Here is a 17851-nt window from a genome sequence, read left to right on the forward strand (position 1 = left end):
GCTCTCTCCTCAAAATGTTTTTACTGCTGGTATTTTCTCATCTAATTTCAGCAATCTTTCTATCCCAAATACTTCTGTTCTCATTACCCAGAACATTTAGGTGTGATTACAGCAAAAGATTGTTATGTTTTATTTGCTTAAAACCTCTAGAATTAAATACATGTGTTTTCAATTAACAAGCATCAGGCCAAATTTAGCTCTCCCATCCCATTTTCTGTCACTCGAAAGTCTAAGGACACTCATTTCAGAAAAATATGTAGGAGAACCATGAAGCAGAGGGTATTTTTAAAGCCTTATAAATCTTATAAATGAAAGCTGACATGTCATACAAGAAAAAATACCAAGATCAAACCTTTGAGCATAGAAGATGAGAAGAATTATGAAAGGAAATGTTATCACCTCATCCTTTATTCCTTCAGCTGTGCCTGTGAGCGAGAGGCTGAGGTAACTTCCCCCATAGCTTAAAACATGCATGAAGGCCAATGATTAATGCATAAACACATCCTGCAAAGCAGCTCCAGCTGCACAGCACATTTCTGATGGCATTGGAATGTTGTACCTCAACTGCTCTGACTGCAGCTCCGCTCTGTCAGGAACCTGCAAACCCTCTGACCCATCCCACATGTCTTTAGCTACAGCCCCAGCTCTGGGAGAGGTAACACCACCCTGTGGAATGCACTGCTTCCCTGTGGTCACCAGGTGCTGACAGGATTGCAAATCCAGATAAATGGGAACTGCTGGAAGCTCCCATTTCTGCAGGAATAGCCAGGCTGTTCCCAAACATGCTTCCAATTAGGAACAGCAGTACCAGGTAGAGTACAGCACTTTTGGAATGAGGTTTTACATGCAGAGGAATAACTTCTCCTCTCAGACATGATTCAGAGCCTAGTTCAGACCAAGGAAGGTGGGACAGGCTCCTACTGACTCTGGTAAATTCTGACTACGTAGTTAAAATATTTTATTTTACTCCTTTAAATATCCAAACATGTTTGTCTCTGCCATTCATCATTTAGGGGCACCAGCACTTCACTTTTGCTGCTCACATGACAGCCCACAAGAGCTGCAATAAGTTTAGAACTTATGCAAACTCACGACACAGATGTGCAAACATCTGCCAGCTAGAGATACTACAAAATTGAAAACAAACTGTGATATAATACTGTATGTACTGCATGGCTTTGGGATCACAACCAAATATTGTCCTTTTGTATTGCTCATCAGAGTCTGGGGCCAGGTTTCCAGGCCATTTCCTAACTCCCACTGTCACAATTTCAGCATTCCTTACAACAAGATCAGGATTTTTATTTCCTACACTCAGCTGGCAGGGTCAGGTACACACAGAACATCCAAATTCAGATTTGCACATTATTTTCACAACAATAACAATTTATAATGACCAGCACTTCTAGCACTTCCTTATTAACTGTTCCTCACAACTTTACAGCAGCTGACAAAATCAGAACACAAAGTACCCAGAAGGATTCAGCCTTGCTGTTAAGATCAAGTATTTCCCTGAAGTTTAAAGCATTTTCTTCACAGCAGAGCTGTCAAGAGTCTTACCAAGTTTGATCAAGGTCAGACAGATGTCAGAATTAAACCTCAAGCTTGCATCAAATTATATAAATATGGAAGAAGAGAGGTTTGACAACTTTCTGGTGAGAGAAGTTGTCAAAGCAAAGAGGACTTCTCTGAAAAAGTGATTCCATAAAGCACAGGGCAGGCAAAGCTCTGATTAAAGTCAATAAAGAGCCTCCCAGAGCACCAGCTGCCCTCTCCAGCACCTTGTGGCCCGAGTCCAATCTTTTGGCAGCTGAAATATGCTGCACAATGGATGCCAGTCAACTCAGGAATAAAGTAACAACTGCTTTCACTGCACTGTTAGGAATATGGTTCTTAACAAGGCTACTTGGGGAAAAAAACCCTAAAAACAAACAGAGAGGCTACAGTGCTGGTAGCAGAAAACCCATTTCTTCCTTCCTCTGTGAGTAAGTTTTAAAAATACATACTTAAAACCTTGGCTCACCTTCCTACATAAACTGGGGTGGACTAATGAAGTGCAAGAAACAAGTCATTTTTAGAAAGTCTGGTTCCATACTTGGTGCTACTTACAGAAGGTCAATAGTAAACACAAAAAACTGAATGGAGGAAAATGCAGCATTTAATGGAAATTGTGGAAGACCAACTTGAATAACTTCTGTATTGGCCATCTTCACATATTTGTCCCACACTCACATTCTAATCATTTCCTAGTCTCTAAAAAGAGAGGTCTCTACACTTACCATGTTGGGGTTGGTCAGCCCTGTCAAAAATCCACATTTCACTGAAAACAATGTGGATTTGCCCCTGCAGAGAGGGGATAACTGAAGGCACTGTGCAAGTTAATCCCAACAGGTAACTGGACCAGTGTGGCAAAGGTTGAGGACAGCACCCATCTCACAAGCAGATCCAACAAGTGGTCACTTCCACTGATGCCAGCACAGCTTCTCACAGCTGCTTATGAAATGGAAACACATGAGCTCCATCCAAGACAATTTGCTATGGCAAAATCATCACTTTCTGCAGGCTCAATTTCAAATCTAAGTGTAAAGGTCTGAGAAAAGGGTTTTCAACCAGGACACTAATTGCCTTCATGAGAACACCCCAAAGCACATGAAAGAAATAAAAAGTAGCAGGCTCTAGGGATTCTGCTAAGTCTAAAATGAGTTATTTCTACAGCAGAGTAGGATGTCTGAACTCTGTGGCTTTCAAAATAGCAAGATTACATTGTGACTCTCCTAAGACAAATAATTTATTTTCATCAGTCAGGATACACTGCGCTTAAAAACTAGGCATGTTCATTGGAAACCCTTCTAAAAGGCAGCAATAACAACAGCAAAGAAACCTCCTCTTGATCTTTCTAAATTTTTAATGTGTTATGATTAAAAATATGCAAACTCAAGGCTTTGAAAGGATTCATTTCTATTGAGCCTACTCTTCATCTGGGGTCTTTTCCAAAGTTTACGGATAAGGATAAAAGAAGCCTTCAATCAATAAACAGGAAATTTTAAAATCTTTAAAGCTACAGACAAAGCAGATTAGGAAGGTGGAAATGAAATTGGAGACACTCACCTCCACTCTGCTGACTCAGATATAAGCAGGACAAGAAACATAATGCAATTCCTCTCTTATGCAAACACAAATCCACCTAGGGACAGTTTACATCTACCAACCACAGAGCAGGGTCAGGGCTGAGAGCTTCTCCTTGATACCCTACACCAACACTCAAAATGCACTTTCCCCCTACTACTTTAATCTACCCCACACCTGCTGGATGGACAAACGTGTACTCCAGTGAAATCACCTGCTAAAGGAATAATGGTAACACCAGAATCATTGCCTTTCATTTCACATCAAACATCACTCCTGCTGCAGAAACAGCTGGAATAACACCCAAACTACCTTAGCAATTTTCAAAGTGAGCTTTCGCTCCAAGTATTGACCCACCATTCATGCCGTTGTACAAACTCCTGTGGTGAGGGGACAGCTCATCTGTCACTTGTCTCCTGAGGGTCCCTTCTCTGCTGCCTCCGCTGAGGTGTTTGAGGTGCTCTGGGCTCCCTCCATAGTGTTGTTTGAGGTGCTCTGGGCTCGTACCCCTCACCTTGTGCAGGTGCTCTGTACTTCCACTGGGCGTGTGCTTTTGAAGGTGATCTGGGCTGCCACCGCTGTGCTTTTGGTGCTCAGGGCTGCCACCAGGCCTCTGCTTTTGAAAGTGTTCAGGACTACTACTCAAAACGTGCTTTGGGATAGTTTCTGGACTGCTGCTGCTGTGCTTTTGTTGTTCAGGTACTTTGACAATGGTTTTGTGATGCTCAGGGCTCGGCCCTTTCAGGTGATGATCAGGACTGCCAGAACTCCTGGGCTTCTGCAGGTGCTCCGGGCTGATACTCCTGTGTTTCTGATGCTCGGGGCTTCCTTCCCCCCGAGGTTTTTGCAGGTGCTCTGGACTGGTGCTTGGGTGGTGTTTGTGATGGTCTGGGCTGTCTGTGCTGCCCGTGCTGGAGGTGCTGCTGCCATCCCCAACATCTCTGATGTAGGCGCTGGTGGCAGTCAGCTGGCACAGGCTGATCTGGCTGTCGATGGAGCTGCGGCTGCCTGCTCCTCCGCTCTTCTCCTCATCCAGCAACACACACAACTCCTTCAGCTCCAGGTTCTCCTTAACCACTTCTTCCTGCCTCACTTCCAGCTCTTTCAGCTTCTGCAGGTACAAGGCCACCTCCTTGTGCATGACACTGGCGCTGTACCTGCCCAGCCTCTGCCACTCGCGGGACACCCTCTTGCCCTTCTGCCGGTCGTCATCCAGGAAGCAGCAAAGGTCCCTCAGCTCCTGGTTATCTTCCTGCAGCTTCTGGTTGATGTCCTTTAAAAGAAAGATCATCATGACAGAGGGTGTCTAAAGGAATTGAGGTTAAAGTGTTACACAGGCCAGTGGAACAGCACTGCTGCAAACTCATGTTTAAGCACTCCAGTGAGGTATAAATAATTCCATGTGTAGATCTGGCACGTTGTAACAGCCCCGTGCTTTGAGCAAACAAAGCTGCTGTCCAGCAAAAACTTGCAGCTAATTTCTAATTTCTGATGCAGCAGAAAAGTTTCAGGTGTTTAATTAATTTTCATGCTAAATATCAGAGTAATTTAGCTCCCAAATTGGGCAAAGATTGTAAGTGCTCTCATGATGATCTCGCTCCCCTGAGAAATATTCACCTGCGAGTTATTGCTAAATAAAAGTGCAAGGTACACCAGAAATTGTAATTTCTCTTAAATAATTAATTATTAGCATTCATACTCCCTACTCCCTAAAGCATAGTCACATTTAAAGATGACCATTTTAGAGATTTTTTTTAAATATAGGGTTTTGCTGGATTTTATTTCTGATTGGCACAAAAAGCCTTGCCAGTTATCACTTGACCAGGACTGCTTCAACCACTCTGAAATAAAATAATCTGCTTAAATAGATTAATAGATCCTTTCACCCTTAACAAAATGAAATGCATGATTCTATGCCCTTCCCTAAGTGAGGAACAGTCTGAAGCAAATGCTCTGAAGTAAAAATGTTCAGGGTATTACTACAGCAGAATAAAGGGATTTTCAGTATTTTATCCTTCCAGTTTGGACTTGTGACCATATTTGGCTTTCTCCCATCATGACATATCCATTCTTTATGTATGACATCACAACCAGAGATCAGCCAAAGCTGTTAAAAAGTCAGTCTTATGGAAACACCATTTCAGCTTCTGTAACTCCACTGGATTTAGGTGCCTGTGTTTGTCTGATTTTTGCCTCAAAGTAACTTGTTCAGTTGTAACTTTAACAATTTCAACCTGTACTTGACAATGGAAAAAAATCTCAATGAGGTTTTAAGGCGTCCTTAAAAACCTCTGCTAGTGAGAGATGTTTGAAATGATCACACAGTGGAATAAAAACAGTTGTGGAAGTCCACAATTCCTCAGTCAGGAAGCAGGAGACACCCATCCAGCTGGTCATTCTTACTCATGGAGCAGTTATTTCACACAGGACAAAGGAGGGAAGATTCCCAGACACCAAGACAGGGCTCAAAAAACCTCCTTATTCCAGATTCTTTCTGAAAGTTCCAGGTCAGGCATCTGAACAAAAGTCAAACAAGATTCAAGGAGTTTGGAATTGAGAGAGGAATTTGTGACTTCGTCCAACCCATCTTAAGTGTGTTTGGTCTGTGATCTGGAAGATGCAGAAATCCAGATACTTTTGCATGTAACTGGGAGAAATATACTATTGTTGTAGCTGAACTTACATTTAAAATATAAGCTGCAGTTTTACTCAGTATTACCACATGTGGGTCCTTTTTACCCTCAGACACCACCAAAGGGACACACACCCTTTGCAGAACACAAAAACTTGGGAGGCAGGAACTGTCTTCCCCCACGAGCTGTTTATTTTATGCCACGCTATTATCAAAGACATTTTCTCAATAATTCTGCCATTTAAAGCCATTCTACAAGAGAACAACTCTCTTCTAATGCACTTTCCTGTCATAATTCAAAACCCCACACTGCGTCTCTGTCTCTTCTTTCCTTCCCTCCAGCCTCACCTCACTGAAGGAATTTCCTGAAAATTCTCAAAGCAATAAGCCAGAAAATGCTCTGTAGTCCTGCCTACTCAAAGGTAACTTTCTAGGTCTATAATCCACAAGCAAGGTAATGCTCTGTAAATAGTCACACTTTCTTCCCAGTTCTCAGAAGTGGGAAGGAAGCATTAGGGACTAAGCTTCTCATCGACCAAGAGAGTGGAATTAAGAACAGATAAGTCACTACAATCTTGGTCTGCCTCTGACTGCAGCCTGCACGAGCACACGACTAAGAATGGTTTGATCAGAGATGTGTTACCAGATGGCTTTTTGAGACATTAGGGATTGGTTCTGATCATCCCAAACCCGAGCCCAAGGGTTTGCCATCACCTGCCACAGGCTGCACTGCATCCTGGAAACGACCAGCTCTCTCCTAGCAGCCTGCCTGACAGACTAAGTCTGTCTGAAAATAGTGACAGAAAGCAGCGTGAGCTACAGAAGCCTTTATTTCTGTGCATTTCAGGCAGGCTCACTTAACCTCACTCACAACCAAGGAAGTCCAACACAAAGCTGACAAGACTTGAGCGTTTTTATCAGCCCAAAAGAATACCGGGACAGAGCATAAACCAGCTGTGCTCCACAGCCTGCCGAACAGCTGCTCATCCCTTATCCGGATACTTGATTATTAAACGGGATCAGGCGTTATTCACCCCGGTCCTCATCCACTTTTCATACGGTTCTAGGGAGCGGCTCCTCCTAGACCATCCACCTGACGAGATTGCTCCCGGCGGGAGACACCGCACAAACTTCAGGGGTCCCACCCTGCCCTCCCCGCTACCTTCAAGCCGCGGATCTCGCCGAGGTGGAGCTGGAGGCGGCGGTTCACCTCGCGGATGAGGTTGCTGTGGTCCAGCATCGCGCTCATCTTCTCGGCCTCGGCGCGGCGGAGGCTGCGGATCAGCTCCTCCTTGCTCCACTTGAGCAGCTCCTCGTCCGACACCTTGGACAAGTCTTCGGCCGGCGCTGCTCCGCAACTTTCCGCCGCCACTTTGGACATGGTGGCGGCCCGGCAGCCCGGGGCACTCGCGGAGCCTCCCCGCACTCCCGGGGCCGCCGCCGGGGGAAAGGGCGAGCCCGGAGCCCGCGGGGTGCCCCCAGCTCCAGCGCTGGGCCGGGGGTAACGAGGGAGACCTCTTCTGGCCCCAGGCAGCGGGTCCTGGAATAAAGGAGGAAAAGGAGGAGGAAAGGGTGTGGAGGAAGCCGGGCCACAGGCTGGGGAGCAAACTTCCCCCGTCGAGAAGGAAAAAAAAAAAAAAAATAGGAAAAAGACCTAGACAAAAGATCCCCGAGACAAGCCCGGCTCTTGCAACAGGTCAGCGCCAGCTGCGTGCGCCCGGTGCTCGCCGCAGCGCCAGGGATGCGCGCTGGCTGTCACGGTACCCGCCGCCCCCGGGCTGCGGGATGCAGGGGAGGATGCCAAGCGGCGGTGCCGCGCACCATGGCGGCGGGCAGAGCGGGCCGGGCGGCGGCGGAGGACGGGGAATGAGCGGGAGCGGCGGAAGGACGGCGCGGCACGCGCGGAGCGGAGCGGGCGCTGCCGGCGCCAGTGGCGGGCGCGAGGCCGCTCGCGGCTTTTCAGCGGGGCGCGCGCCACGTGCGGGCGGCCGGTGCCCGCCAGCGCGGCCGGGGCTATCCCGGGGCGGCGGGCGGGACGGACACACCCGAGGGACGGACACGCAGCCGCGGCCGGGACACACCTGCGGCGGCACCCCGGGCCCGCCGGTGACCCCCGCCGAATGGAGGCACAAACGCAGCCGCTCGCGCATCAACGCGATGCCTCCAGCACGCGGCTGGCGGCAGGTCACGCACATTACATCACCGCCCGGGCTCGGCGCTGCTCGCACGGACGGGCTCGCACCGAGCCTGGGGCAGCTCCTTGCTCCAGCTGAAGGTCGCATGCCATGAGCTAAACTCCTCACAGGAATTAGGCTTGGGATGATTATACACCTTCCCCAAGAATATTCAGCCTCAGTGTAGCAAGAGACTCACTCACAGCCCCCAATTTGCTTAGAGATACAAAGACTCTGCATAAATCTGCCTAGCAGATGATTTGAGAATGAAACTTGATAATCCATTCATGCTGCTCACAAAGAAAGATGAGACGGCAGATCTCAGAGGCAGAGTGGATGAGCTGAAACTATTAGGTGAGTAATTGGTTGAATCCCTGTTTTTCAATCACAAAGTTCCCCCTGAACAACCCCCCTGCGGGCAGCGGAGGCTGCCACGCTTAATGGGCCTCTCCTACCTCCAGTTCTGCAATTTTTGAATTATGTAGTATTAAAGAAGATTTCTAGTTCTCGAGGGGAAAATTGAAGTAGTTAATGCCAGCACTGGCAGATCACAAGGCTGTAGCTGGCTCTGCACAGGCAGCTGCAGAACCTGTCCCACATCGCTGTCCCAGCCGCTCCCTTGGCATTTTCCTGCCAGTGCCAGAGGACCAGACCAAGGATTATTTTCTGCTCTTAGTCCTGACTAAAAGTTGCTGCTAGAAGGGTTAAATCAAACACTGTTCCTCTGTTCTCTCTGCTATTGCTCTCCTCGAACTTGACCACAATAAAAGTTCTCCTGCTCCCATCCATCATGGGCAACACTTGGTCTTTTCCCCACTCAAGCCTTCCATGTTTTCCCTTCCCAATTGCGTAATGAAGAGATGTTCTTCCAGCTGATCCATTTTCCAGCCTCTCAGGCACATGCCAGACACTCTGATTCCATCCAGGATGGGTCCTGGCATGGGAATCCTGCTTGAGCTTCCCCCACAGGTTCAGCCTGCTGCTCAGGATCCTCTGTCCCTATTCCAAGGAATACCTGTGCCACAGGAGGGTGGCGTGTTGGCTCAGCTGCAGGAGGAACCCCAAAGTCCATCACTGTCAACAAGAGCTCCAGCCAAGCCCAGAGCTTTGCCAGCATGAAATCCCATTTCCTGAGCAGCGCCAAGTATTGTGTGAAAATTTTATTTTCTCTGCAAACTCCATCACTCTCTTAAATCCTCTGATTTTTTTTTCCACTGCAAACAACAAAGCTTGAGATAAAAGCATCTGACCAGCCACAGCAAAAATGCAGTAAGAGGCCATGAAAGGAGCTGTCATCTTTTATGCCCAAATATATTTCATTTTAATGCAACTGAAAAAAAAAAAGAACAGCTTGGCAGCAATAAATAAAGGCTTTCTTCTTCTAATTCAGCAGTGTATGAGTTGAGAGGTCACATGATGTCAGATTTTTAAGAGTTCAAATTAATATCCATCCATGAAATAAACAGTTAACTGAAAAATGTCCAAGAACTTTTTAATCCAAAAGCTTCAGGGAAGAGCATCCACTTGCCTCAACATTACCAGTGTTTCTCTGGAGCAGCATTCCACAGCTTTGATCACGAGAAGCCACGGAAAGCACGGAGCTGAGCTGAACAGCTCCAGGGGACACCGTGTTCATCAGTAACACAAGCACCTCCACATTTGTGTCTTCAGGAGGCACAGTGTTATTTTACAGGAACAGGAAGATACAGGAATTCACGGAGCATGGACACTGGAAGTAGTTCAAACTTCAAAGCTCTGGGACAAATGTAGCTCTAATAATGAAAGCAAAAGTGTATCAAGTGAAACTAATCTGGAACATTTCTACGAGGAGAGGATCTAATTTCACATTCACTCACGCTGGTGTAACAAGATCAAAACCAGAGTGGGAAGTGCAACATAATTACTCCCATCTCCTGGCAAGTTTAAAACTTTCCTTTTAGCCAGCCCACCTCACTGTCCAAATGCCAAGTGCTTCCCTACTCCTGGGCTTTACTCTCAGTGGTGAGGACCACAACTGCCCCAAAACACACACTCTAATTTTCACATCAAAGCTGCATTTTTGCAATACTCCCCTGAATAATTCTCATCCACAGCCTGAAATGGAGAGTCTGGGCAAATGAGTTTGGAGACTGCAGTGCTGGGATTGCTGCAGCCTCTGTCCAGTGGGGATGGCAGCTCCTGTCCATCCTTCCAGTTCCTTCACACCAGGTGCCAAATGCCAGCAGCAGTGTGGATCCACAGCCAATCAAATCTCCATAGCTGACCACGCTTTGCCAGCTCAGTAACATTTGCACTGCCGTGTCCTGCTCATGCCTGGATATGCAGATACCAAGGAATTGTTGCTGAAGAATTTCTCTGGCATATGTTCAAGAACTTGCTTTTCATTGCTGTCTGCAGACCCTCCAGTGCTTTAAATCCCTGACTGCTGAGTGGAGCCTCTAAGGATTATTATAACCAATAATAATTATCTGATGATTTTAAAAACTCTTGGACATTTCCAATGAGGCCCTAAAGCTGTTCAATAGCTCTCTGCCAAAAATATGTCATAGCCAAGTACTTGCCTAGCAGTCATTTTACACAAAGATGGCTAAACTGTTTTTGTTCAGACCTTCCAAAAATAGTTTTGAGAGGAGTTCAGACTTGAAAAATGTCATTCCCAAATTGGAAGGAAGTGGAGAGAGTTTTAAAAATGAAAAGTTCAAGTAATTTTAGTTACAGTGGCTTCTAGATGTTCTTCCCATCAGTCATGTGTCTGTAGCTGACACATAGCTGACACCCAACATCAGCACAGCCTGTCCATCCTCTGCTCCCTGGGCAGAGCTCCACACCTTCCCATCCCTAAGCAAGGAGAGAGTTCCCCTTCCTCACCTTCCCATCCTGTCCCTACAGAGTCTCTCTCCACCACGGCACGCCGCAGCCATGCATCTCCTGCCTACCAGTCTGGCCATTGTTCCCTCATTTGTGTCACTGTCATCAGCTCTCTCTGTCCATCCCTAGTTAAAGATCTCCCCAGCAGCTTTGCCAGCACATTGGCAAAAATGCTTTTGCCTCATTTGGCCGGGTGGATCCCAGCTCAACATTTCCTAACAGTCCTTGACACTCAAAGAAGGTCCCATGGTCACAAAAACCAGATCCCTGCTGTCAATGCCAGCTGTGCCAGCACTTAGTGGCCACAGGATCCATTCACTCCTCCTGCAGCTCTTTCACCATCACAGGATTCACTTTCCAGCCCTGACTGCCACTCCTGTAGGCACTGTACCAGCATAAATTAGATAATGCATTTTACAATACAATATAGATCAACTCTTCCTAATGCAGTCTCCAGCAGTGTTCAGAGTGTTGGTGCATATGAAAGTTAATAGCCTGACACCAGGCCATCCACACAGTATTTCCTACTTCACTGCATGCCCACTTCCACTGCACAAAGGATATTATGGATAATGCCATCCAGCTAAAGCTGGCCACAAACAAAATCCTTCAGTACAGACACCTTTGTATTCAAAGCCTTTACAGATAGAATCCTTGTCTTTTGCTCCTGAGCCGACCCCAGGTGAAAGTAAATGGCCAACTCTGAGCAAACCAAACCAGGCAACATGCACTTTTCTCATCCCAGAAATACTTCTGAGAGAGAAAGAAGTTCATGTATTTCCAACTAGGAGAAAATGTAAAAGAAATCTAGAAAAAAGTGTTTTGAAATGAATAGTCTGAAGAGAGGGAGGACACTCAGTTTGAATTAATCACTGAGCTTTTTAAAACTTTAGAAGTTGCAACTTAAACCCCTTTACTTAATTACTGGTAGTAAATAGTTTCTATTTATTCTGTGAGAAAAGTAGCTACATAAAAAGTTTTTTTCTTCTTGAAATTGTTGGGAAGTTTACTTCCATATTTCAAAATTCAGAAATTCTCACAAAGCAAAGTTTACTGTGAACTTCTTCCTGCTGCCACCTACACCTTCCTTATAGTCCAGTGATCATGCAAGTGTGTGGTAAGAGGGATCAGCTTTGTGAGTCAATGAAAGAATAATGTTAAAATCCACCACTTATGAACAATAACTGGTTTTCCCATGGATGACTGCACTGATCTGGCTCACAGAAGTTGTATGGGATGCAAAGGAGGTGGAAGGAACACACAAGGCCGGGGATGGAGATGGAGCAAGTCCATCCTTGCTGAGAGAAGTCTGCATTTGGAGCAGACTAAACACACCCTGACTCAGGCAGCCACCAAAGATGTCCTAGAGGAGAGGAGACCAAGGAGAATGTCCTGCTTAAGCCTAGGCAGTGCCTGTGGCCCAGCCAGACTTGCAGCCTGCACTTGGAATCTGTAACAGAATGAAAACTCCTGGAAGGTCTCACTTTGCCTTTTATTTCAGTTGCAGACTTGTGTGTGCCTCCTCCAGGGCAAACCCAGGATCCCCAAATCAGGGATTACTCACAGGAGGTGAGTAAGGAAAAGACCTTTTCCTGAGCCAGGAAAAGATACTGCCACTCAAACTGACGGGAAATTGCTTCTGCAGGTGTTGGCCCATGCTCCTGAACCTGCCTGTTAATCTCAGTGAGGTTCATGTAAATGAACATGCTTCATAACTGCCCAAGGTTAAACAAGTGGGCTGATGGCTGATCCTTAGAGACAACATCAAATATGGAAACAGGCACCTTTCCAACTCAGCAGAAAACATTCCTGAGACAATAACTTAAAGGCATCCATAGATGTTAGAGGGAAATCATTAATTATAACATTTTTATGGGGTTGATTTTATCGTGGAGGGCTTGGCAACTTTTCTGCAGAGCTGACAGTTTGTTCTGGCTGGGGTCCAACAGAGACACATAACCAGAGCATCTGTGGGCTTGTTTTAATTGTGCTCCCATTCTTCATTTGGTAACACTGGACTTTGCTTCCTGCTCATACTTGATTAGTGAGTTAATAAGGGGCCAGATGCTTCTTTCCACTATTGTTGATGGAAATAAAGTATCTGGCCATATGGGGGGAGTGAGACAAGGTGCATGTCCTACAGAATCATCCTTTGCTTCCCCAGCCCCGGAAGAATGGCAAATACTGGCACAGTATCTACAGACATGACCATGGAGACCTTCTGTCCTCCTCTAAGACATCAATAGAGCTTTAAGCATTTATACCATACTTTGTAAGCACTGGAATGAGATTAAGGCTTTATTGATGCTTGTTAATAAAACCATTTTACAAAAAGTGATTACTCACTGCATTGTTTATAAAGCTATGTGTGCTTAAGTAAAACTAATCTATAACAGGACAGACCTCCAATGGTTTGTAACACTGTTTTTCATTTAGAATCATCTTAATTTAGAAAAAAAACATTTAGATCAGTCACCTGTCCACTCACTCTGGCTGACTCATGGTTATGTGATAGCCTTTTATACCCAGCTCCTTCCTTGGTAGGGCAGGATTTTGTAATTTACGAAAAATCTCCCAAAATTTCAGCTTTTGCCTGCAGTATGGTGGGCTCTGTTGTGAAATCGTTGTTTATTTATTCACCACTCACTTTGTCACAGAGACATCAGTGCTGTGTTGCAGAAGCCAATTTCTCCCTGTCTCTTGCTGCTTTACTGACAACTTCCACAGTGCAGCTCAGTGGGAAACAATTCCAGGGACTTCCAAATTATCCAAACTTCCCATCCTAAGGTTTTCACATCTTTACTAGGATTACCTATTTACAGAGAAGCAAAATTAAATTCTTTTGAAGATTTCTCTGGAGTCGCTTTAAATACTACACTGGTTTAAAAACACAAACAAAACCATTCATCCAGCCAAGCATAGGTCCTTGAGTACAAAATTGGAAACCAAGTAAGGAAAGCAAACCCTAAAACTAAGGAACACCCACAGGAGACATTTGAGCATCAGTCCATATCAGTCTCGTGTCCTCACTGCAAGCCCAAGTCCATCTCAGCACCTCCCAAAGCCAGTGGCCAGGCCACAGCACCTGGAGTGCTGCTTTCCACAATGCCTCTCCTTGCTGGGGCTCCAGAGCCAGGACAGCAGCTCAGGAGCAGCTCATTCCCTGACAAGCTAACCTGCAATGCTGCCCTGCCAGCCCTAACCCAGGCTTCATCTGAGGGGTGCCTAGCTCTGCACAGCCCCTGCTGCAAGGAAGAATTCCAAGAAAAAAGCTCTTTAACTTTTGGATAATAAAAGGCAGCAGGAGTAACACAATCTCTCCAGCAGATGTGGCTGTGATAACACTCATTTCCTTTATACCAGTTGCAGCTCTGATAATTCCCATTTCCTTATCCCAGTGAACACAGAGCCTGACCAGGACAGCAGACACCTTTTGCCAATTTTTAATTGCTATCTACAGATTAGTTTTTCATGAGAAAAATAAGAAAAGTTGCCCAGAAGAGTTAAGGGTATGGCAATAAAACTATCACAATGCCTAGTGGAGTTCTATGTTTTAGCTGGAATTAAAGCCCAGCTGGATCTAAAGTCATTGCCTTGACATCAGCTGGAAACTACAGGACTGTAGAAGGAAGCTGCCTGCTAACAGATGAACTGTTCACTTGCTCCAACCCTGTGCAGACACCAGTGGGTGCAGAAATTAATTCATTATCAGCTCTGACAGTGCCATTCAGGATGGAATAAAGACTGCAGTGTACTGTCCATGCTGAGCCTCACTTATTTATTGGCACTGCAATAGCACCTGAGACCCCCAGCCACGGAGTGGGATCCCCTGGAGCTGGGGCTGTAGAACCCCTAAAGGAGAGGACTGTCTTCAATATGGTCCATAAAAAGACAGTGCCCCCAGAATTTACAAGGTATACCTTTAGACCTCTGGTTCCTGCAAAGGAAAGAGGCAGAATTAGTTAAGTCTGAGTGTCCCATTTAACATATGGACATTTCTCACTGCAAAGCTGCATTCACATTAAACTAAAGAAAGAACAAATCACAGCTTTATTGTCAGTTCAGCAGTCAGTAGCCAACTGAACATTTACCATCATGTCATGCAGTAAGACTTTGAAGTTCTTCTTCTGGTTTCAGGCCACTGAGATGCATCTACATGTCAATGTATGCAGTGCCCCTCTCGGAAGGCAGGCACACAGTAATTGGAAAGGCAGCTCAGGAGGTTACTGAATGAACAACAACCCCCACAGATGGCCTTCCTCTGCAACTTTCATCTCCAGGAACACACTCCTTAGTTTTTCTGCTGATTTCTCTCAGCAGGAAAAATCCATTAAATATTTGATTAGGCTGTGTTCAATATATTAGGTAAGTGAACCACTCTATCTAGTGCTAACTTAACGTTACATGCTGTATCATTACAACACTGTGATGCAATGATATGCACGTTATTGGAGATGTTGGTCTATTTGCTTATGAACAGGAACAGCAAAACAAAAAGGAACACCCAAATCAGGATTTCTATTCTAAGCATCCTCCTTTGAGCTATTATTACTTAATCAATTCCAGAGGACATGCATGAACTCAGGAAACTGGACATTGGAGTGAGGGGTTTTTTGGCTTGTTTGAGATTTTAAGTGGAGCAAGAATTAGAGAAAATCCTTGTGTATGGCTTGCACAGCCACAGGCATGACAGACCAGAGTGGAAACTCTAAACTGAATGAAACACAGCTAAAACAGAGAGGGAAACTTAGCAATTCCAAGAAATAAGATTTAATCTAAGTAAAGCACAAACCATTCCTTGAGAATGGCCAGCAAAATCCTGCTGACCTCAGTCACTTCCCAGCAATTTGGGATGACACACACCATAATGTTTGAAATACATTAGAGAGGAAAGAGAATCTCATTGCTGTATGTTTTGTCACAGCTGAGGTATGAAAAATGCCAAGGGCAAGTGGATCTGAAAAGAAAGTGATACACTGCAATTGAAACAATTGTTTCCAACAAGGAAATATTAGACAACAAAAACCCCAATCCCAAATCTTCAGAGGATGAGCATTTTCTCTGTTTGTAACACTAGATAAACAATGTGCACAAAGATCTTTGCATAGCAAGCTCCTGCAGCTTCAGCACCATGTGAAACCAAGGAGGATCCAACCCAGAAGTGAGATTCCCTAGGCTGACTCAGCCAATGCTCTTCAAGGCTACAGAACAGATTGCAACTTTCTAATCTCTGTGGACAGGGACAATTGGGCTCAGTCCTGAAGCACTGGGGGTATGATGTCACTACCTAAGACCCCAGAACTGACTAACAGAAAGTTATGATTACAAAAGGAAACAAACTTCACTGATTTTTAATAGGCATTCAGTGCTACCCAGGCAGAGACCAGTTATATATTTTAGAATTTGTCCCAAAACTCACTGGCTCCAAAACATAACTTTCCATTATTTGCAAGGAGTCCTGGACTCATAACCTGCTCAATTACTTCTTACCAGCCTTGCTCCTCATCTCTTTTTAATAGCAGAATGACATTTAGACAAAGAAAATGATAGAAACAAATTAAAAGAGAAAATAGCTAACAAAAAAAAAAAATAGGGAAAAAAAATTACATTGCCTGCTTTTTTCTCTTGTCAACTAAAATCCTCACACAGTTGCAGTAATCCAAGTGGTACTTCCTTATGTTGCCAAAAATGCAAAGATGTTAAAGAGAATTTTGCAAGTCAGCCATGTGTCAGAAAATTCCAGCTGATTGAGCTTTGATAAATGTCTTTTTAAAAAGAGCAAATGTGTTTGCATTCTTTTTACCACTATAACGCCTTTTTGTTTTGGTGGGAGATTTTTTAACAGTGGTTCTTATAATCATTAAAATCAAAACATTAGGAGAAAATGCAGAACACAGAGCCCTGTTGCAAACAGACACAGGAAGATGTGCAGCTGAGCAATTGCTTTTGGAAATAAAGCAGGTTCTGGAACTGGACCATCTTCAACTTTACACAAACCCAGAATATCCCTGATCTATCACAGGGGCAGGGGGAAGCAGTTTGGACCAAACTGAAAGCAAAACTTCCCAGAGGATCAGATGTTGATGCTTCCCTCAAAAGCAGCTATTTATAAATAAATAAATAAATAAGGCTGAATAGAAACAGTTATTTTCCATACAACCTTCCAAAGCTCAGAGAAGAAGGAAGGACAAAGTCAGAGGGTTTCATCATGATTACAGGCATAAAAAGAAAAGAGAACAAATTACAACCAGATCCTGTTAAAGATACTATTGCTTTAAAGACAACTCCCCTTCTTCAAAGGGTGACAGAAATGTGCTGGTCCCACAGGGAAATGAAAAACCTTCTCATCTTTGTGCTATAATCTTGTTTCTTGTCTTCCAGGGACATAAATCACTGCTCAGCCCCGTGACACATCCCTCTGTAGCAATTCCATCACCAGGCTGGGCTGAACCTGTGCCAGCCTGGCCCCAAACAAGGAGCATTTTGGGGGAGAGGGAAGCCACCAGAGGCAATGCTCATGTAGGACAAACCTCAGAAGATTTCTGTATCAATCTGCATAAACAAGGCAGTATCCTGACTTGGATGGATGGGCACTGCAGCTCCTGGCTTCGCCAGGATTCTGAGGACAGCCCCTGGTATGAAATCGTCTTCGCCAAATTCACATCTCAATAATCCACTTAAAATGTACAAGAACTAATTAAACTTAGTGGATAATGACAGTAACAATAGTCCGTAGTAATTTCTAGCATTTTCTATCTTCAATGCACTTTACAGGCATTAACTAATTAATGGATAACATGAATTAAAAAATCAATGCATGAGCATAGCACATGATTAGAATTAACATTTCAATTACTCTGCTTATCTGACCACTACATTTACAAAACACTCTTCGCTTCTTTGCACGTGTGTGTAATAATTAGAAAGGATCCTGTACAACTTATTACAAAGCAATTTTAGAGTTTCAGAGCTGTCCTATACACTGAGAACTCACATCTGCTCTCCTACTGTCCCTGAAATTCTGCCTTTTTAGCTATTTTCACTGATCTGT

General features: G+C 44.8%; 1 protein-coding gene across 8 annotated transcripts in view; it reads right to left on the reverse strand.

The window, feature by feature from the left end:
* Positions 1-7684, reverse strand: part of CCDC85A (coiled-coil domain containing 85A) — a 157365-nt gene extending 149681 nt beyond the window's left edge. For 6 of the 8 annotated variants that reach the window (XR_005953593.1, XR_005953594.1, XM_041417269.1 and 3 more), the window contains exons 1-2: positions 6921-7684; positions 3484-4399 (exon numbers count right to left, since the gene is read on the reverse strand). Coding sequence is in view for 6 of the 8 variants with exons in the window: in XM_041417269.1 (XP_041273203.1) it covers positions 3484-4399; positions 6921-7139 (1135 nt within the window). In the remaining 2 variants the exon portion in view is untranslated. The remainder of the gene's footprint in view (positions 1-3483; positions 4400-6920) is intronic. The other 2 variants (XM_041417272.1, XM_041417273.1) reach the window with 2 other exon arrangements.
* Between the last annotated feature and the right edge of the window lie 10167 nt (positions 7685-17851).

The sequence above is a fragment of the Onychostruthus taczanowskii genome, unplaced genomic scaffold, assembly GCF_017590055.1.
Source record: "Onychostruthus taczanowskii isolate IOZ18803 unplaced genomic scaffold, ASM1759005v1 scaffold55, whole genome shotgun sequence".
NCBI classification, from domain to species: Eukaryota; Metazoa; Chordata; class Aves; order Passeriformes; family Passeridae; genus Onychostruthus; species Onychostruthus taczanowskii.